The sequence below is a fragment of the Nomascus leucogenys genome, chromosome 23 (genome assembly GCF_006542625.1).
Source record: "Nomascus leucogenys isolate Asia chromosome 23, Asia_NLE_v1, whole genome shotgun sequence".
NCBI lineage: Eukaryota > Metazoa > Chordata > Mammalia > Primates > Hylobatidae > Nomascus > Nomascus leucogenys.
In genome coordinates, this window is record NC_044403.1 from 1,229,099 (window position 1) to 1,252,025 (window position 22,927).

The window sequence follows — 22,927 nt, forward strand, 5'->3', positions numbered from 1 at the left end:
GAGCCTCATCCTCGGCAAATTTCTGGAAATGGATGAGTTACAAATGCTCTCTATAGAATAGAGATTGTTAAAAGCCAGTGTGAGTTCATCAAGAATGACTTGAACTGGACTATCCACATTCTGTATCTCATAAGAGCAGGGAAATGGTAAAATAATGTGTTTGAACTTGGGCAAGCAACTAACCAGGCATTTTTTTTTTTAATATTCTTGAGACAAATAGAGAAATCAATTCTAGAGGATAATATAATTGTGTAGACTCATAACTAATTGAATGATATGTGCAAAAGGTCCAAATTCATTGACTTATATTTATGAAATATGGTCTTCACTTAGCCTGACCTTATTATTAATTGCTAATCTTACATAAAGCTATTGAGGTCATGATTCTCACATTTTCTGATTTAAGAGAGAAATAAATGCTAAATGACAGAATAGGATCCAAAATATTCATCAGATAGGAAGAGGTGAAATATTTCACATGTATTTTAAACATAAAGTTTAAATGGATATGAAATATTGTGCTGAAATTCCAAGCACTGTAAGATGGAGGAAGAATGACTTAACGGCACTATCTGTAAACAAAGCCAGCTCAATGGAAATAGCAGTGTGATGTGGCTGCCCAAAAATGCCATGAGGTTTCTGCCATTTTAATAGGACTGGGATGTCTCAGATGAGACAAGACAGTGCCACTGTACTCTTCACTGGGCATATCTTACCACACATGATTTCCTTTCTTATCACCTCATTTTTAGAAGGAGATGCACAAACTGGAACAAGGTCAGAGAGCAAGGAGAAGATTGAGGGAAATTGACATCACATCTTAAAAGGAAGAAATGGGGTTGGGTCTGATGGCTCACACCTATAATTCCAGCACTTTCAGAGGCCGAGGCGGGTAGACCATTTGAGGCCAGGAGTTCGAGACCAGCCTAGCCATGGTGAAACCCCATCTCTACTAAACATACAAAAATTAGCCAGGCATGGCAGCGCATGCCTGTAATCCCAGCTACTCTGGAGGCTGAAACACAAGAGTCACTTGAACCTGGGAAGTGGAGTTTGCAATGAGCCAAGATCACGTCACTTCACCCCAGCCTGGGCAACAGAGCGAGACTCCATCTCAAAAAAAAAAAAAAACGAAAGAAAGATAAGAAAAAAAAAGGAAGAACTTGGATACTTGGCCTGAGGAGAACTCAGAGGACAGAGATAGTTTTCATGGGAACATGTGAAGCATCGGAGCATCTGGAGGTTGTTTATGATCATGAGGGAAAGAGACGTGGTGTGGAAAATACGATCTCATGAAAAAGTAGGATGCATTAGTTCTCAAGTCAGGAAAACAAGGAGGTGGAGTCAAGCGATGCTACAGGAGACTGTTTGCCACCAAGGGTTGCTGCTGTGCCTGCCCTAGAGCACTTGGGCCCCAAAGCAGCCACCTCTGCAGCCTCACTACTCATCCTGGCTGGGTTTGGTCTCCACAGATGGGCTTTCACTCACATGGTGCTCACCAGCGCCCACTGCTGCCATCTGGGCCAGGTGTGGAGCCAAAACATAGAAGTGTTCCCCGTCTCCTACGTGAACTGCTCCTTCCCATCCCAAACAGCCACCAGTGGGCCCCTGGACTCCCTACGGCATTGACTTTTAGAAAATTGGGTAGTTTGGCTGGGCGCAGGGGCTCACGCCTGTAATCCCAGCACTTTGGGAGGCCGAGGCGGGCAGATCACCTGAGGTCAGGAGTTCAAGACCAGCCTGGCCAACATGGCAATACCCCATCTCTACTAAAATTATAAAAATTAGCCGGGCATGGTGGTGCATGCCTGTAATCCCAGCTACTCGGGAGGCTGAGGCAGGAGAATCGCTTGAACCCATGAGGCGGAGGTTGCAGTGAGCTGAGATCATACCATTGCACTCCAGCCTGGGCGACAAGAGCGAAAGTCTGTCTCATAGAAAAGAAAAGAAAATTGGTTAGTTTTCTAAATTGCATTGAAAATTTTATAAATAATAGAAGCCCGAGAGAAAGCCACACAGCAAAACTTTCTCTCTCTGTCAATGAAATGTATTATTTTCAGCCACCTCTTCTTAAAAACAGAATATTATCTTCATTCCTGTACCCTTCATTTTGCTTTGTGTTTTTGGGAGTGTTGGTTGACTTAAAATCAGTATCTCAAATCTCTGGGAAAGTTCCTTCTGTTTCTTTGACTCTACGATCCTGATATTTTCTAGAGGTAGCTGGTGTCAATTTGAGAAGCATCCAGAGGAGTGAATAGAAAAGAGGCCCTAGCATTAAAAAGGCTAAATTTAAATCCTTGTTCTGCCACTTGCTCACTGTGTGACCTTGGGCAGGTTAATACACATGGTGATCTCGGATTAATCAGTGGAGGCTTGTAGAGCACCTACTGTGATGGCAACCTCTGTGTTCCTTTCTAGCAGGAGAGATTTTAAAAAGAAGTTACAGAAAAGAAATATGCGAGACTATGATAGTCTCCCATGTTATCAAAAACACTTATTTTCTTCAATGTAGGAATAGTGCGAGCCTGTCAACCCAGCTATTTTAGAGGCTGAAGTGGGAGGATCACATGAGCCCAGGAGTTCAAGACCAGGCTTTAAGAGACCCTGTCTCTTAAAACAGATAACAAATGTAAAGTTTATAGGAAAGATTACACCATGTTGATTCAGCAAATATTTTCCTCTCTTATTTCTCCCTTTCTTTTCTATCTTCCCTTCCACGTGAGGCCCTCGTTTATGGAGGAATGTCATACAAGGGTACTCTTCTTGTGCATATCGAGACAGACCTATAGATGCTTTGAGCTATAATGTTCCATATTCATCCCTGCCCTGGAGGCATTAGTAATCTCCTGAGCCAGGCACAGTGTACACACTTGTAGTCCCGTCTACTCAGGAGATTGAGGCAGGAGGATTGCTTGAACTCACTGCATTACAGCCTGGGCGACATAGCAAGGCCTTGCCTCTAAAAAAAATACGTAAATAATCTCCTGAGTATGCTATGACATTTCCCAAGCCTGTGGCCTTATCGTATAAACGTACAGCATTTTCTGATTCCATTCTGATCATTTCAAATAAACACTTTAATTTTATGATGAAGTCTTACTACTGTTACTAAAGACCTTAAAAAGTGTGTAGTTACAAAGAAGTTATTTGACTAACTCATTATGTTAGATGTCAGCCTAGATATCACGACCTCCAGGAAGCATTCCCTAACCGCTTAGATTCGGTTATGCTTGTTTGGTTAGTTAGATTTAGTTATGTTTGGTTAGTTAGATTTAGTTATGTTTGGTTAGTTAGATTCAGTTTAATTTAATTTAATTAACTTCCGCTGTGAGGTCCTGTAACACCCTACACTTTGCCCATCATAGGAGGCAATACAGTGATACTTCTGCAAGTTCAGCTCAGCCCTTAGACCATACAATCCTGGATTCAAATTGCACCTCTACCTCCTAGTGGAGTTTGTCAAGTTACTTAACCTAAGTTCCCCTTTCCTTATACGTGAAGTGAGATTAATAAAACAGGGTTATAGAAGAGCATGTATGTTAAGTGCCTGTACAGTGCCTGAGATATCGTAAGCAATAAATAAGTACTAGATGCTGTCATCATCACCATCACCATCACCATCACCACCATCATCACCATCACCATCACCATCGTAACACTTCAGTGTAGTTGCTTATTAAATATGCTTATCTTCCTTGATAAAGCAGAGACCACATTTTCTCTGTTCACCTTTTCCCCCCTGCTGCCTAACACAGTTTCTGACACAAAATAGAAGTTTAGTAACTTGACTGTTGAGTGGTTTAGACAAACCCTGGTGGCCAAACAACAGCGATGCTTTGTGGGTTCTACAATGCCTGCTCCTTCATGCACGTAGTTGTCATCTTTTATGCCCCCCAAAGCAACGAGATTTGGCCTAGCAGAATAGATCCTAGACGGAGCAGGGGAGATCACTCAGAGCCTGCAGCATCTCAGAGCTACAAGGGACTTCCTCAGCCTCCCAACCTACCTCCTTCATTTTACAAAGTACATGCTAAGACACATCTGTGGCTCAGCCAGGCTACAGTTGACACAGCTGGAGGGCTGTAGACCTGAGAAGAGGCATTTAGAAGACAATTGAGTCAGAGCAACGTAGCTGCATTTTAGTTTAGTTTTTTCAGTCTATCGCCATTTTATCTATGAAATTTGTTTTTTATTCTTTAAGGATAACACGTAGCTAAGTGCTTATAAATAATAAATGCAAAATAATAATCATTAGTTTGGCTAGGAGCAGTGCTCACACCTACAATCCCCACATCTTGGGAGGCCAAGGCAGGAAGACTGCTTGAGGCCGGGAGTTCAAGACCAGCCTAGGTAAAATAGCTAGACCCTCTCTCTACAAAAATTTAAAAAAGTAGCAGGGTGTGGTGCTGTGTGCCTGTAGTCCCAGCTACTCAAGAGGCTGAGGCAGGAGGATCACTTGAGGCCAGGCATTGGATGCTGAAGTGAGCTATGATAGCCACCTAAGCAACAGCATGACATCCTGTCTCAAAAACTAAATAAATAGGCCGAGTGCAGTGGCTCACACCTGTAATCCCTGCACTCTGGGAGGCCAAGGTGGGTGGATCACCCGAAGTCAGGAGTTAGAGACCAGCCTGGTTAACACGGTGAAACCCCATCTCTACTAAAAATACAAACAATTAGCTGGGCGTGGTGGCGCATGCTTGTAATCCCAGCTACTGGGGAGGCTGAGGCAGGAGAATCGCATGAACCCAGGAGGCAGAGATTGCAGTGAGCCAAGATTGTGCCATTGCACTCCAGCCTGGGCAACAAGAGCAAAACTCTTGTCTCAAAAATAAAATAAAATAAAAAATAAATATTAGCCAGTGATGATGTTACTTCTAATGAAGGAAAAAGTGATATTCACTACAAATAAGAATGTCTACCACCTCTCTAGCATTTCATTCAGGGAGTACACTGTGGTTCTGATCACCTGCTGTCTGAATTTTATCATAAATTATATTTCGAATGAATAATCTGTGACTGTATTGGCAAAAAAAAGTCAAATATATGAGATATTTTTAAAAGATGTAAGCCATTTTAATACTCTAGTTACTCTAATTCTAAGGATCGCTATTCCACAGAGGCCACTACTCTGCTTTAGAAGATTTTCATTATACCTCCCTGGCAACGTAAGATGTAAGGAATCCAGGGTGGTTTTTACATCCATTGCATTTACCCAAATACACCATCGGAGGGCAGCACACACCTGGTTAACTTAACTGCCTGTCTGGTGGCCTTATCAAAATAGTTGTCAAATTAGTCTAAGACATTCCTCAATTACCACTCACATAGGCAGGAAAGCTGTTGGAAAAGACAAAAGGAGCAAAGATTTTAAAAAGACAAAAGAATGTATCCCTTAAGACTCTGAGTTTCTACAAAAGGGAATCTGTAGCTTATCAATGCTGCAAAATGGGAAAACAGAGTTAAAAAAGGAATTTCCTCAATCTGAGAAAAGAGATTTGTTGTATTTGAAAGATTTTTACTGAGTATGATCATCTGAACACCAGCTACTAAACAAAAATCAGATCTCCTTGTTCCTATTAAGGTGTGCTAATTAATAAGATGGCAACAAAGACCACCATATAAAAGGGTTCCTTCAGTAATGTTTTCTTGAGTGAACAAAAATCAAGCCTGCCTTATATTGTATTCTACTTTGCATCACAAACAGTTTTAGTGTATTTCTGGAAAAGCATCAGCAGTTTTTTCGAATTTTAAATTCTGGAGTTATGTAACTATATAGGCAGGCTTTTTTATAACAGAATATATTGGCTTTAAAACAGGTGATACTTAAATAGAAGACTTTAAATGTAAATGTCAGTAGAGCCTCGTTAAGGCTGTAAATCCAGAATTTGTGATAATGTGGATTAAATATTATTTACATAATGTATAAAGAGGCCGGGTGCAGTGGCTCACGCCTGTAATCCCAGCACTTTGGGAGGCCGAGGCAGGTGGATACCTGAGGTCAGGAGTTTGAGACCAGCCTGACCAACATGGTGAAACCCTGTCTCTACTAAAAATACAAAATTAGCCGGGTGTGGTGGTGCATGCCTGTAATCCCTGCTCCTCGGGAAGCTGAGGCAGTAGAATCGCCTGAACCCAGGAGGCAGAGGTTGCAGTGAGCTGAGATTGCACCATTGCACTCCAGCCTGGGCAACAAGAGCAAAACTCTGTCTCAAATAAACAAACAAACAAACACATATAAGGAAAGGGATTTGCTAAGGAAATACATGGTCTAAGCAGTTGGCAAGAGGAAATGCTTCAATTATTTAAGAATAATTTTTAATTCCAATTTTAACTTGTTTGCAAAAATCTTTTCGGAGAAATATGATGTATATGCATTTCTAACCAGCTTCTTGCATGATTCTAATATAGTCACCTAGTACCAGTAAAGAGACTGCTCTTTGATTTTTTTTTAGAACACCAGGCACTACTTTCTTGGAGTAGATGATTAACCCAGCTAAAGCTTGATTTTTACTAGCTAGCACTTTGTTAACCTAGTGTGTTGTATTGTGTGACTTTAAAATGGTAAAAAGAATTCTAAAGTCAAGTTCTCATTCAGGTCAGCTTTCTAGTCCAAGTCACTAACAATGACATTCTAAGATTTCTGCCAACAATTCTATTTTCAATATATAAAATCAATTTTCAGAAAACTGTAACGATTATTTCCTTGTTTAATTAAGATTCTACTAACCATAGAAAAGATTATATTGCACACTTTTCTCAAGTTACCTATGGGACTGACAATATGTCCGTGTGTCCTGATAGTAAAGTCAGTTATGTGAATACGTTCCATTTTGGGATAAGAGATCTGAGTGCTAAGCAAGTAACCACCACTACATTCAAGTTTAGAATTGGAAGATCTTTCATTATATTAATAGACCCTTTATTTTTAGATATAACAAAATACCAAAGATAAATGGCCACATATATCCTAATGTACTTGAGAAATCTCGCTACTAATGCTTTGTCACTAATTTTTTCATACTGTATTTAAGAAAGAAAAAAAAGCCTGTCTTTTCTATTTGGCATCATTCAAGAAGAAAAAAAAAAAGCTGAATCAGGATATTTCTGTGTGAATGCACATTCCTCACTAAATCTCTCAGGCAGCTGCTTTAGTCATTGTTACTAACACCTTGCTCTGTCATCTCTTTGTATACATGTCTAATTTATCAGTTTCTTGTAGATTGTCAGCAGCCTGCTGCCTCCGTACCGCCACAGTGCTCACAACTAGCCGGAAGGCAAGACTGCCCGACTGTCAGGTAAATTCAGATGTCCTTTCCCTTCCACCCAGCTGCATGTCAGATTCGTAGACCCCAGCTCCCTTTTCCGACACCTGAACTGCCTAGGCATCATTGTATTTTGCTATATTTTATTTCAAGTGTGGGCTACACAGACACACACTGGACGCCTGCAGTCCCTGTGTTCCCAGTGGGAATACAAGAGAGCTGGGTTTATTTTGCTGGCTGCCAGCTGGTAGACTACGGGCTGCCTTCAGCCCCTTTGTCTGTGTAAATACTTGGATTAGTCGACTGTTTCATTCCTTTCCAAAAAATAAAAGCTGGAATTGTTATGATGTTTGTCCTACTTTTCATTTTCTTTTGTCTTTTGTCTTTAAAATATATTTATTTTCCTGCGGAATCTGAGGGACACCAATATACTAATTGACCTGATTTTATTCCTATACTTTATATGTATTAAAACATCACTATATACTCCATGAATATATACAATTATCATTTGTCAATTTAAAAAAATAAAATCCCCGCTACTCAGGAGGCTGAGGTAGGAGAGTCAATCGCTTGAGCCTGGGAGTTCAAGGCTGCAGCGAGCTATGATCACACCACTGAGCACCTGCCTGGTGAGTAAGAACCTGTTGCTAAAAAACAAAACAGAACAAAAATCACAGTAAAATAAAACGTAAAATGTTTATATAGGCCAGGCATGATGGCTCACACCTGTCATCCCAGCACTGTGGAAGGCCGAGGCAGAGGGATCACCTGAGGTCAGGAGTTTGAGACCAGCCTGGGCAACATGGTGAAACCCCGTCTCTACTAAAAATACAAAAATTGGCTGGGTGTGGTGGCACATGCCTGTAATCCCACCTACTCAGGAGGCTGAGGCAGGAGAATCACTTGAACCCGGGAGGTGGAGGTTGCAGTGAGCTGAGCTGGTGCCACTGCACTCCAGCCTAGATGACAGAGATTCCATCTAAAAGAAAATTTAAAAATTAAAAAATACATATCTCAGGCCAACAAACAGGAAGAATATAAAGAATTAGATATAAAGGCTGGGTGCAGTGGCTCATGCCGGTAATCTCAGCACTTTGGGAGGCTGAGGCAGGAGGATCGCTTGAGTCCGTGAATTTGTGGTTACAGTGAGTAAAATCACATCACTGCGCTCCAGCCTGGGTAACAGAGCAAGACCCTGTCTCTAGATAGATAGATAGATAGATAGATAGATGATAGATAGATAGATGATAGATAGATACATAGATACATAGATAGAGATAGATACATACATAGATACATAGATAGATAGAGATAGATATAGATAGATAGAGATAGATACATACATAGATATAGATACATAGAGATAGATAGAGATAGATAAATAGATAGAATAGATAGATAGAGATAGATACATAAATAGATATAGATACATAGAGATAGATAGAGATAGATACATAGATAGATGATAGATAGATAGATAGATAGATAGAGATAGATAGAGATAGATAGACACATACATAGATAGATATAGATACATAGATAGATATAGATAGATACATAGATACATAGATACATAGATAGAGATACATAGATAGATGATAGATGATAGATAGATAGATGATAGACAGACAGACAGACAGATAGAACAGCTGTATAAAAGTGTTTCTGTGTTTCTGTTCTCTGTCCACTCAGTAGCCTTGGTAGAACTGAATTTGAAAGGTGGAGAAAAACATTGTAGTCAGCATTCAAAAGATAATATTTTATGTGACAGTGACCTTTATGTGAGATTACTTGAAAAATTGTAAAAACAGGTTTGCACAGTCCCTGAACACTGAACTGGAGAGTTTGCTGACAATTCCGATTCCAAAGGAAATCTTTCCAAATCAGCCATGAACTGCCCTCCATCCTGGTGAACCTCTACACAGCATCTCAGCGTTCCATCAGGGCCTCACCTCCATCCTGGAATGCTTCATCTCCAGCCACCTGGCCTCTGATGGTGCCAGACCTTAGGAGTCTCGTTGTGGTTTTCATCATCTGCTCAGTGTTCTCTCCTTATCACAGCTGTTGCCCTTCTACCAGGGGAAGGCTTCTTTTGAGCAGGGGCAGGCCCAAACACTTTCCACGTGTGTCTGAGGAGTACATGTCAGTAGCAGGCTACATGTGGTCAGGGGTCAGAGCCGGGGGAGCTGGAGTGCCACAAGTGTGGAAACACAGTGTCAGCTGAAGCCCAAGTGTCACATGTTCTCAGAGCCGGTTGTGCAGCCAGCTGTATCAGTGGAACATTGAGTTAGCACAGAAAGGTACATTATTGGCCAGGTGTGGTGGCTCACGCCTGTAATCCCAGCAGTTTGGGAGGCTGAGGCAGCAGGATGGCTTGAACCCAGAATTTCAAGACCACCCTGGGGAACACAGGGAGACCCCCACCCCCCACCTCTACCAATTTTTTTTTTTTTTTTTAATTAGCCAGGTGTAATGGCACATGCCTGTAGTCCCAGCTATTTGGGAAGCTGAGGTGGGAGGATCGCTTGAGCTCGGGAGGCCAAGACTGCAGCAAGCTGGGATTACATCACTGCACTCCAGCCTGGGTAACAGAGTGAGACCCTGTCTCAAAAAACAAACAAATAAATAAAAAGAAAAATACATTATAAAATAGGTTGCTAGCCAGCCGTTTCCAGTTGGTGTGTGTTAGTCAATTGTTCCCACCACCTTCAGCAACAGGGCTTTAAGAAAGGTTTTTCGCTAACACACTAATGCCATTTTACAACAGCACTAATTTCAATTAGAAATAATAATGATAGGTCAGACGTGGTGGCACAGACCTGTAATCCCGGCACTTTGGGAGGCCGAGGCCGGTGGATCACGAGGTCAAGAGATCGAGACCATCTTGGCCAACATGGTGAAACCCCGTCTCTACTAAAAATACAAAAATTAGCTGGGCGTGGTGATGTGCGCCTGTAATGTCAGCTCCTCGGGAGGCTGAGGCAGGAGAATCACTTGAACCTGGGAGGCGGAGGTTGCAGTGAGCCGAGATCATGCCACTGCATTCCAGCCTGGCGACAGAGCGAGACTCCATCTCAAAAAAGAAAAAAAAAGAAATAATGTAATTATAGATTTATCTCAATTATATAAGTAACAATGTAAATATTCAAACTCGTCTCAGTGGGATTCTGAATGTGTAGCAGTCAAGAACACGGGCTCTTCACCTACAGTCCATTCTCCGCCAAGCACCCCCAGCTCTTACCCCAAGGCCTGGGTCAGTGCTGGGCACATGACAGCTGTGCACTAAATATTGATTATACCTGAGTGAGTGAATGAGCTCTGGAATCAGATTGCTTGGGTTGAAATCCCACTTCTGATATCCACTGGTTGTTTAACTTTGGAAAATTTCTTTTGCTGGCTAAGATTCCATTTCTTCACTTGTAAAGTTCAGATGACAATAGCTACTGAGGGAATTCAGCGAGGCACACTCCTGGCTTGGAGTGTCTGCTCAGTATCTGTTATCAATACTTTTTTAGTGTCTTACCATTCCCCAAGACAAAGATCTGCAATCTCTTAACCTCTCTAATTTGCTGAAGAAAGCGTGGAACGGGCTGCTGTTTCGTTTGCTTGTTTGTTTCAGAGATTGGGTCTGGCTATGTTGCCCAAACCGGACTTGAACCCTGTGCTCAAGCAACCTTCCTGCCTCAGAAGACTACTGCTTGAAGCGTTTCCATTAAGTAGGAAATGGAAAGGCTGGCAGGAGATTTTTTTAACTTTTTTTTTCCACCTTGCCTGTTTTTTGAAAACCAGTTTGACTAAACAATTATGTAGTCTAGTTCCATCTGTTCTGAGATTAATGAATTTAGGTTGCTTACTACTGCCACAGGGATGATTTACTTTAAAGAAAAGCAAGTTAATGAATTACAAATATTTCCAGCTCCTCAAATGTTTCCAGTTTCTACCCACATGAATAGAGCCTGGTCTAGAGCCCAATTCTACTACTGTTACCCGTCGTGGTCTACATAAAGAAATGATTAAACGCATATAGATCTGAAAAGACTCTCCTTTTCAAAATTGCTGGGATGATGACTGACTCTTTTCCCACCCATACACACTGCCAAATGGGTCAATGTCAATACTTTCATTGCCCTTTTTACTCCTTGGCAGAAAAGTTAACACATAGCCAACATTCGAATTCTTAGTATAAACCAGACAAGGGTTCACTTCTTTACACATGTTAAACATTACAACCTTCCGTAAGGGGTAAGCACAGTTATTACACCCATTTTTGTTGTTGTTTTTATTTGTTTGGTTTAGTGTTTTGGCGTTTGTTGTTTGTTTGTTTTTGTTTTTGTTTGAGACAGAGTCTCCCTCTGTTGCCCAGGCTGGAGTGCAGTGGCGCGATCTTGGCTCACTGGAACCTCCACCTCCTAGGTTCAAGCGATTCTCCTGCCTCAGCCACCCGAGTAGCTGGGATTACAGGTGTGTGCCACCACACCCAGCTAATTTTTGTATTTTTAGTAGAGACAGGGTTTCACCATGTTGGCCAGGCTGCTCTTGAACTCCTGACCTCCAGTGATCTGCCTGCCTCAGCCTCCCAAAGTGCTGGGATTACAAACATGAGCCACCGCACCTGGTCTTACACCCATTTTTATGTGACGAAATCGAGGTTTGGGAAAGTAAAATGACTTGTTCAAGGTTACATATCCTGAACACAACTGAGCCTAGTGATGCCTGCCTACCTACCACCAGAGGTGGCTGCACTGCAGGGGAGAAATCTATCTCAGTTACACTGTGAGGAGCAAAGTGAGAGTATGTAAATCACCCACCATAATTCCTTTTCCCTCAAATTGAAAAGGAATGTTTGTTTAATGAGAAATAGAAGATGTGCTAAGAATGTTGAGTTATTTCACATCAGGTGTTCTGTTTCTCATTTTGAAAAATGATTTTGAGTGCTGGGCGTGGTGGCTCATGCCTGTAATCCCTGCACTTTGGGAGGCCAAGGTGGGCAGATCACCTGAGGTCAGGAGTTTGAGACCAGCCTGGCCAATATGGTGAAACCGTGTCTCTACTAAAAATACAGAAATTAGCCAGGCACGGTGGCAGGCATCTGTAATCCCAGCTCCTCAGGAGGCTGAGGCAGGAGAATTGGAACAGGGAGGCGGAGGTACCAGTGAACCAAGATCACGCCACTGCACTCCAGCTTGGGCAACAGAGTGAGACTCCATCTTAAAAAAAAAATTATTTTGTACTTCCCTCGGTTTATACATATATTCAAACAGCTTTTAAGGTGAACGATTTTTTAATAAAAGAGCATTTTCTCACCTTTAACAATGTAGAACTTTTCAGCCAGGCATGGTGACTCACCTTTGTAGTCCCAGCACTTCGGAAGGCTGAGGTGGAAAGATTGCTTGAGCCCAGGATTTCTAGACCAGCCTAGGCAACTTGGTGAAACCCTGTCCTTAAAAAAACAAATACAAAAATTAGGCATGGTGGCCTGCATCTGTGGTCCCAGCTACTCAGGAGGCTGCGGTGGGAGAATCGTTTCAGCCTAGGAGTTCAAGGCAGCAGTGAGCCGAGATTGTGCCACTGTGCTCCAGCCTGGGTGGCAGAAGAGAACCCTGTTTCCAAAAACAGAAAAAAAGTAGAACTTTTCCATGTATACTTTTGACAGTCTAATTCCATTGCAGAGCTAAATTATCAAAATTATTTATAGATAATAGGTATTATAATATGAAAGGAAGGAATGCCCAAGGTATATAGCCTTGGATATAATATTGAAATATATAGAGTTGTTTGGTATTTAGCCCTTCCTTTCTATCAAGTAGTTTTCTACTTGGGAAAAAAAAAGAAACTTCCTGAAGATGTATCCAATTTTATATCTTAGTAACAGTTTCCTAAACTTGTTATTTACAACATGATCTACCTATGTAAAGTAAAATCAATGGTAAATGTTGAATAACAAATAGACTCTTGAAAATATTTAGCAATCACAACTGAAACTGAATTCATTCTATGCCTTAAATGATTATAATTTATCAAATATTTATATCCAAGAAATAGTATCTTAACCTGTAAGCCAAGAATGTGTGTCTTACAGGTTAATTTACACATAATATACACCATGTGATTGCAGCATTTATGCAAATTAAAAATATTAATACTATAGATAGTAATTCACTTTATGTAAGAAATCTATCTAAAGGAATGAAAAAAAATTTAAATCATCACGAATGTTGTAATGTCAAGGTGTTAGGCAAAGTGAGTTGTAACCCCTATTTAAGCTATTGCTACACACTTCAGCTAGTCAAGCAGAAATATTTGTCTTCCTTTATCAAAAAGCGTATTGGGGCCAGGTGCAGTGGCTCACGCCTATAATCCCAACACTTTGGGAGGCCGAGGCGGGCGGATCACAAGGTCAGGAGTTTGAGACTGTCATGGCTAACACAGTGAAACCCCGTCTCTACTAAAAAAAAAAAAAATACAAAAAATTAGCCGGGTGTTGTGGCATGTGCCTGTAGTCCCAGCTACTCGGGAGGCTGAGGCAGGAGAATCGCTTGAACCCGGAAGGTGGAGGTGGCAGTGAGCCAAGATCGCGCCACTGCACTCCAGGCTGGGCAACAGTTTGAGACTCTGTCTCAAAAAAAAAAAAAAGTATTGGATTACACAAGGTCTTCAAAAACATATCTTTCTTGGGTGGACACAGTGGCTCATGCCTGTAATCCTAGCACTTTGGGAAGCAGAGGCAGGCTGATCACTTGAGGTCAGGAGTTCGAGACCAGCCTGGGCAACATGGTGAAACTCTGTCTCTACTAAAAATACAAAAATTAGCCAGGTGTGGTGGTGCAGGCCTGTAATCCCAGCTACCCAGGAGGCAGAGGTTGCAGTGAGCTGAGATTATGCCACTGCACTCCAGCCTGGGCGACAAAGTGAGATTCTGCTCAAAAAAAAAAAAAAAAAAAAGAAAAGAAAAAAAAAAGTATCTTTCTTGTGTAGTGTGATCATTCTGCATTACTTGCCATAAATCACATTGCATAATATGTTTAGTTCCCTAAAAAGAAATTAGTTCTGCTGCTGACTTCCACAGCACGTAGAGTAAAATTGGAGTTTCTTTTTACTATCATGTGCTGTGGAAGTCAGCAGTCTAAGTCATGCATATTTGCAGAAAGAAACTGTTAGGTTGATGGGAAAGTCTGACCTGTAACCTGCTGCTTACCAGGCCGTCAAACTCTGTTTGGAGGGTCAAGTATGAATCTTGCCATACATTATTTTCTGTTTTCTTTTTTAAATGTTTTCTTTTTTAAATGTTTTCTTTTTTCTTTTTTTTTTGAGACGGAGTTTTGCTCTTGTTACCCAGGCTAGAGTGCAATGGCGTGATCTCACTCACTGCAACGTCCGCCTCCCGGGTTCAAGTGATTCTCCTGCCTCAGCCTCCCGAGTAGCTGGGATTACAGGCATGTGCCACCACACCCGGCTAATTTTTTTTTTTTTTTTTTTTTTTTGTATTTTTAGTAGAGACAGGGTTTCTCCATGTTGGTCAGGATGGTCTCGAACTCCCAACCTCAGGTGATTCGCCTGCCTCAGCCTCCCAAAGTGCTAGGATTACAGGCGTGAGCCACTATGCCTGGCCTAAGATTTTCTTAATTTATTTTCCTTTTTTTTTTTTTTGAGATGGAGTCTCGCTCTGTTGCCCAGGCTGGAGTGCAGTGGCGCGATCTCGGCTCACTGCAAGCTCCACCTCCCGGGTTCACACCATTCTCCTGCCTCAGCCTCTGGAGTACCTGGGCCTACAGGCGCCCGCCACCACGCCCGGCTAATTTTTTTTTGTATTTTTAGTAGAGACGGGGTTTCACCGTGCTAGCCAGGATGGTCTCTATCTCCTGAGCTCGTGATCTGCCTGCCTTGGCCTCCCAAAGTGCTGGGATTACAGGTGTGAGCCACCGCGCCCAGCCGCTAGTCAAATTTTAAAAGGCCCAAACCCAAATGTGTTTTGTCATTTTACCCTAGGAAACTCAATGATTTTGCTTCTTTATTCTTCAAGATTGTTCATCCAGACCCTGATAGGCCTGAGCACAGGTTCATTTAAAGTAGAGGCTCTCACAGGCGGTCGTTTGGAAAGCTACATTATATACTTAACAAATGGGAAATGTTAGGCTGGGCTCGGTGGCTCACGCCTGTAATCCCAACACTTGGGGAGGCCGAGGCAGGTGGATCACCTGAGGTCAGGAGTTCAAGACCAGCCTGGCCAACATGGCAAAACCCCATCGCTACTAAAAATACAAAAATTGGTAGGGCATGGTAGTGCATGCATGTAATCCCAGCTGCTCGGGAGGCTTAGGCAGGAGAATCGCTTGAACTCGGGAGGTGGAGGCTGCAGTGAGCTGAGATGGAGCCACTGCACTCCAACCTGGGCAAAACAACCAGACTCCATCTAAAAAAAAAAAAAAAAAAAAAAAAGGGTGAAATATAAAACTCTTCCTTATACCTCCAAGCCCAAGCAGGTAGGGGGAATTCTTAGAGCAAATTAGACTTCCACAGGCAAATTCTTTATCCTAGTGAATCTGGATCTACCAGATAACAATAGAATCCTCTAAACTCCAAAGCCTTGGCCAACCTGTCAGTACAATCAGCATCACTGGGAGCTCATTAAAAATGTAGAATCTCAGATCCCACCCCACACCTAATGAATCCGAACCTGCCCTTTATAGTGAGCTCCCCAGGTAATTTGAATGCATATTAAAGTTTGCAAAGAACTGATCTCATGCAATCTTACAGCTAACGCAGAGACCTAGGAGAACAAGACCATGGGAAAATTGAGAAGAACTTCTGTAAAATGCTGGGGGCAAGAAAATAGGGACAACAAGAAAAGAAAAGAGTGACTTTGAGGGAAGAGTTCATATATCGTTTCCTTAATACATTTCATTTTTCTTTTTTATGCCTTGTTTTGAAAAGCTACCATTGTCTTGGCATGCTTTAGATGGAAAGCATTTACTGTGCAGATTTCTGTTCATGTTCTCAAAATATCAAAACTATCTCGTCTAACCCCTACCACCGTGCCTGGCCCTTTGAAATGTGTTTCTTGCTGACGTGCTCGTTTCTCCTTTCCAGTCCTGACACAGCTCTCCCCGAGGAGCAGCCACATTCCAGCTCCCAGTGCGCCCCTCTCCACTGTCTCTCCAAGCCTCCTTACCCCTAGTCTTCACCTGCTGTGGACGAACATCTGGGGTGGAAGTTTTGTAGCCACACACAGGATACTGCCCAAGATCCAGCGGGTGTTTTCTTCTCGGTCGTTAGATGTACAATTGGATTAATGTCCATCGTTTTGGAAGACAAGAGAAAGTTGAGAAGAACACGAAGCACAGACCCTGATGTGATAAAACATTTTGTGGTTTCTCTGAGTCACAGATAAACTTCTGCCATCAAATGGCTACAGTTCATTTAAATTTAAAAAAAAGAAAAAAGAAACAGGAAACGTGTCTCAGATGGCTGGCTTTACCTCAATAGCATGAGACCTAAGACATGTGAAATACGTATATCGTAGTACCATCTTTCCTCACACTCCAAATTCAGCTAGGGAAGTGGATTCCAATATTTTTGTCATTGATATTTATTTTGTACTTTATTTGCTACATGATTTATGTCTATACAAATAATTTCTCTGAGGTTAATTTAATTCATTTATTTTCAAATAAGCATAATTTGCTCAATTAAGTATGAGTTTGAATTTAGTTTGAAATCTGGAATTGGCCAGAGTGTGGTCATTTTTCTTGCACAAAATGATAAAAGAGGTGCATCAGAATGTTAACAGTAACTGTATTTTGCTGCTACGCTGGTATTGTTTATGCACTTATTTTCTAATCAGTAGCTCATTAACTGCTGGGTTTTGTTTTTGTATTTTTAACTAGAGTTCTTCACTGGACATTACTAAGTAAATCTAAGAAAGAGACTAAGTTATGATTTATTGACTTATTCAAGTTTTGATGGCATCTTTAATTTTATTTTTTCATTGCAGTTGAGTAGATGTACTGGTGCTGCTCCTTCGTATGTGTGTATGTGTGTGATGTTAAAGAAGGCTCAATAACTTGAAGGGAAAAAAATGGTGTGTTTATTTAATGACCAGAATTTTTTTTACTTCTCCCAAAATCAGGGTCCTACTGGAGTCTTTCCTGATAAAAGGTATCAAGTACAAATGGGAAAATATATACATACATAGATGTAAGATAGCCTTTAATTAATTAATTTACCCAGAGAGTGTTCAAAGTTTGATTAAAATTGTATGTTTTGTTGTCGTTAGGTTTTTTCATAACGAATCTTCCTTGCCAAAAAAACAATAGATAATAAACCTTAGCTCATTGTCTACTTTTGACAAACACTCAGGTGCCTACAAACATTCTATTATCTTGAGATAATACATGTTCCTGGTTAATTTACAGATTCTGCTGGGTAACTTTTATGACTTAAGGCAGTGGATTTTCATAGCAAAATTTATTTTGCACATAATCTGACAAACAAGGAAAACAGCTAACTGAGCTGAAAGGTCTAACACTCTTGGGCTCCTTAACCATCAAGTGCTGCCCACACAATTGCTCCTAGCCCTGATTCCTTGTCTTTGTCAGGTAGCCTTAACTTATTTAAAACCATAAGGGTTTGACCTTTTCATGTAAAGACATCTGTAACTTCTCTTCAAAACAAAAACGACCCTCACTGTTAACACAAAGGACAGTTACCAGTGTAGGGTACTGAGAAAGGAGATCCAGGAGCCACTCAGCTTTTTGAGCGGACATGGGTGTCACAGAAATGGAGTGGTCCATCAGAGGCCAAATGGTAAGTCGTAAAGCACATTGCAGGAGCTTTCGTTAGTCATACGCCTATTAAGTAGTGGTCGCTATTACCAAAGCAACCAGGACGTTTTGTGTTCTTTATATGAGTGCTATTTTCCAGAGTGTCATTTATTATGCAACGTGGAGTAAAGAGTTGAAATCTTCACCAACATAGGGATTCAGGTTAAAGTACAGAAACAGAAACAAAACGATTCGACATGAAGGTCCCAACCACAGCAGCCTAACCTTCCGCTCTATTCTACTGCATGGCCTTGCTGTTCCTAAACATTGTCTTCATGTCCTTGGCGTTGTATCTGCCTAGTACCAGTATTGGTGAGACTGTGGATTTGATCAGAGTTCAGTGAAAGAAAGCTTACCCTCACTTTGTGTTTTTTATTTTTTCCCCTTTCTCAAGCACCACGTGTTTGGACCTGAGAAGTGGCATAGCTGCTAAGTTGACTTTTAATAAAAACTGTTTGTGCCTGAGGGAAATATATGCCTTTTTACAAAGTACCTCAGGACATGTTCCTGTATCGCCTCATCGGTTTTGTTTGGTGGGACTGGGAGTTCAGCAGGAAGTACTGTCTGTGTGTGATGATGGGGCAGTCCTGCCAGTGGGCAATGTTGTATTTGCATTCTTTATCCCTAACTCTGAATCTAGGACTCCATGAAAAGCCGGGTCATACACAAAGCATTTATTTCTTCCAAGACAAAGTGTATTATTACTTCTGTTATAAACTAGTTTCATTTCAGTTCTTTATCTTCACAGAGTGGGAAAGGCTTGTTCTGAAACACCAATTCTATGAAAATAATACTTTTAGTGAATCTTTGCCAAGAAATTATAGAAACTTGGAAATAAATTTCTCATTTTCAGCACAAAATTAAGTGATAGTCCGTAAGCAGTAAGAGAGAATACCATGTATTTACACTGTGGCATCATTTAGTATAGTTTAAACTGAGCCATATCTATATTTATTTATAGGCATTTAAAATGAATCAATATGTGTAGTGTTGATAAAAATCAGTATCTGTAAAGATAACATCAGGAATTCAAAAGGAAATTGAAAAGTGGAAGAACTAGTGAGAACCAAAAAGAATGAACCCCAGTAAGACTAGTTGAAGACATACTTGGAGAGGAAAAATAAACAGCAGAAATACACTAAAAAATATTGGTTAATTATTGCAAACACAGCAAAGATTAATGCTAACTAGTAAAAGTAGTTAGCAAAGTAAACAGGTAGTTTTTTAAAAGTAAGCACAATTACAATATTGAATAGTACAGAGAAATGCTTTTCTCCTGAGGATTTTTCTTAATCAAAAAATAAGAAGAAATAAATTGTCTTTGGCCTGAGTGCTGAGTGGCATAAATAAAGGAGCTTGGCTCAATCTTTCTGGTCCACACATAATCCATTAGATCCCATTCATATATCCAATTCTGGATTCTAATAAAATGAATTTGGAGAACTTTGAGAAAAAGGAGAATTGTTAAATAAGAAAAGACCTATTTAGAAATTATACTTTAGTCTAACGAAGAGGAGGTACAATAGTGGTCTTCAAGAAAAGAATATTTAACAAATGATAGATATCAGCTATAGATATTGTTACTAAGTCTAGAATAAAAAAGGCTTCAGTGTGAAGGATGTATAGCAACTCTAGGAAAGAGATTTTTAACACTGGGAAATTAAGGTGGAAATTGATAATCATAAGGAATATTTGTTTTGTAAAAATTGAATATCTTTGGTGGTCTAGTAAGTATTAAGTGGCAAGATAGGAGAATGCATTTCAGTTCTGGGAGCTCATAATCCTGTGATTCTTTTATTTTAAGTTCTAAAATACATTAAAGTTTTACTGGTTAATCATAAAATATTTTATATTTGAAAATAGGATGGCAATCTTTATTTTTCCAAGATATTTGTTGGAAAAAAAATGATTGTTGGTATTATTTTTTCTTCCAGCTATATTCCATGGTATCTTTAAAATTGTTCAGAATATAGTACTTTTACTAAAAAACTTCAATTGTCAGAGTCTAAAAAAACAATGTCCTCAGGAATACTTCAGAAATAGAAGGTATGCAATCCCTTAGTGGGGGCAAACACATTTCAGATTTTGTCTTTATTTAAAAGGATCTTCAGTTACAACATTTGCTTTCTCGTGCTTTGGAAAATATCCTTGTGCAGATAAGTTCTTCTGTTTGAAACAGGCATGAAACATTGGTCACATAACCTAAGAATGTGGAGATTTCTTGATATTCTGTATTAATTAAAGTTCTCTACATGTCTCAAATGGAGATCACAAAACATGAAAAGGAAGAAATGAAATATCTTTTCTTCTGGGATGAGTGTCAATTTTAATGTATAATTGTCATAATCAATCAGCCAAAAGTTACAATCTGTCCTTCAGAGACATTGGGGGAAGGTGATGAATTTCCAGTAAGGAACTGTAGTGGGTTCAAACTCAGGCTGCCACAAATACGTTGATATGGTAGGTAGGAAGCAGGGCTAAATTTGAAAGAAACTTATAGGATAAAGTTCACAATTTTAAAAAGGTTGCCCTCTAGTTTTTTTGTTTCTTTATAAACTAGAGTGATTTTTAAGTAACCCTTATATTTAAGGCTGCAAAAAATGTACAAGAATATGTTTTCAAGTAAAGGGAACATAATTCTTCAAAAAGCTGTTGAACTGGAGTTATTATAGATTATGACAGATAGCATGATCAGTGCTGATACTGACAAGTACTTTTTTTACCTTAAAATCAGCTTCTATGGAACTACAAGATCAATCTAGCTCCTGAGTGACCTTTTCCATTGTCTGTAATAATGCCCTCGGATGAGTTGTGTCTCAAATTAAGTTTATCCTTATTTATATGCCAACTTAACTGCCACAGTCCCTAATGTATTGCATTTGTAACCTGATCCTATTATGTTTACACCTGAAAGATTTCATCTAGACATGTCTTTCATCCTTATTATTCAAAGTGTAATTGAAAGAGATATTTAGTATTAAGACATGTTCCCCAATTGAGAATTTTCCAGAATATTCTACTTAAGAAGAAGAAGAGCAATTAACTGCCTTTAGTTAAGGGCAAGTGCATAGAAATATGCAATGTAAAATGTTTGCATGAATTATTTCACATCATGTAAGCTTTCCCATATTCATAAGATGAACACTGTAGAAGTCTCATTTCTCTGTGATCTTCTGTCCATTAGGAATGTAAGGAGATTGTTATCTATATCTAGTCTCCTTTCCATATTGAACTGCATGGCTCTAATCCTCAGTGTATTTTTATCCCTTACTTCTCGAGTTATTTAAAATTTGCCCTATTTAAACTGAAGCCTGGATAAACTCCTGAGCCAGATTATTCCTGTGATTGGAGTTTAATTGCTGTAGAACACTCGTTGAGAACACATCTTTTACTTTTTTTCTTTCAGAATTATTCTTCGATCATTGTTCTCTAATGAAAACACCGAGAAGTAAATCTGGTGCTTCTTAGTGTAAATATGTTTTTCTTTTTAAAAAGTCATTTTAAAACAAAGATGAGAGAACTATAAAGTAAGGGGAAATATCATTTTATTTAAAAATAATTATTCAATGATAGATAATGGAGATATAGAATGAATCATTGGGTTCATAGGTATGATTTGTGCAGCCAATCTTAGAGGAAATACATCATTTTAACATTATTCCCACAAAATGTTTAAGCTCAATGGTTTGACTATGAGAGTCAAACAATTACTATTTGAAAATCTCTTATGACATTTTTGTAATCTACTCAGTGTTTTTATTTGCATGATTATGCTTATGTGATGAACCATCCATGATTCTGATACTGTATTTCTTTCCAGTGTTAACATGTGTATTGTGTGGCCAACTCTGATTTGTACACCGTATTATTGTTGTAATGATTCAGCTGTTCCTACATTTAATTGCAGTTTTATTATTAGGCCTTTTTGGGGTTTAAATGATGTGAAGTGTTTCCACCTACTGATAAATACCATATGAAAATATGACTAAAAGACTGATTTAAGAAACTTTTTTGTTATTTTTAAAAATATGAATTTCAAAAGAAATGTTCTCAAAGACATGCATTTATTTTAAATTCAAAAAATTCTTATGAATTTATTATTGCTTGTACTTTAACATTTTTTTATTGTAGACAATCCTAAGTGAAGAATGTCTCATGGGAGAATCCACATGACATGTGCTTGTATTTGTGTAATCTGATCATGCACTCAGTGGTTGGAAAAGGCACTCCAGTGCTAAGAAAATAACCAGAAGCCAATATATCGATTCTTATATCTTGGTTTATGTTACCAACTGAATATGGTGTAATGCATAACTTTTTCCAGTAAATAAACTGGTTATTTTTTGTTCATTTCATTAATGCTGCCTTTTTATCAATTTGAGCAGTTTTTCTGTATGTCGTTTTGATGTATACTTACAAAACGAAAAGAGTATATGAATTCAGATGCGATCTATGTGTTTACTCAAAGTGAGAACTTATTTGAACTAAAAACTAAATGCTTTGCTTTAACAACAATTCTATATATTCCTGGTAAGTAATGTGTATCAACTCTGCTCATTTCCTCCAGTTATCACCTCTTCTACTTGTAATCTTTTCTAGAAAGCTATTTTGGCAGGAGGATACACTTGACTGAATTCGATTAGAAATGTACCAGCATGAAGAAAGTGCTTATTCTAAAACAGGAAACGTTATTTTGATGAAAGAAGAATGAAGTTTCTACGCGTTATTTTGGGAGACAATTCCTCTTTGTTCTTTTTGGAACAGCAGAGTCCCAAAACTTTGCGGGAGGTTAATTTTCTAGCTCCTCCTACAAATACATATTTTAGTAAATCAGCTGCT

The 22,927-nt window shown here is 39.6% G+C and overlaps 1 protein-coding gene across 6 annotated transcripts in view; it reads left to right on the top strand.

Moving 5' to 3' along the window:
• Window positions 1–22,443, top strand: part of BICD1 (BICD cargo adaptor 1) — a 272,490-nt gene extending 250,047 nt beyond the window's left edge. For 3 of the 6 annotated variants that reach the window (XR_004028348.1, XM_030804955.1, XM_030804959.1), the window contains 2 exons: window positions 7,223–7,298; window positions 16,356–22,252. Coding sequence is in view for 5 of the 6 variants with exons in the window: in XM_030804955.1 (XP_030660815.1) it covers window positions 7,223–7,298; window positions 16,356–16,443 (164 nt within the window). In the remaining variant the exon portion in view is untranslated. Of the gene's footprint in view, window positions 1–7,212; window positions 7,299–16,355 lie in introns of all 6 variants that reach the window. The other 3 variants (XM_030804954.1, XM_030804958.1, XM_030804957.1) reach the window with 2 other exon arrangements.
• Window positions 22,444–22,927: the final 484 nt, after the last annotated feature.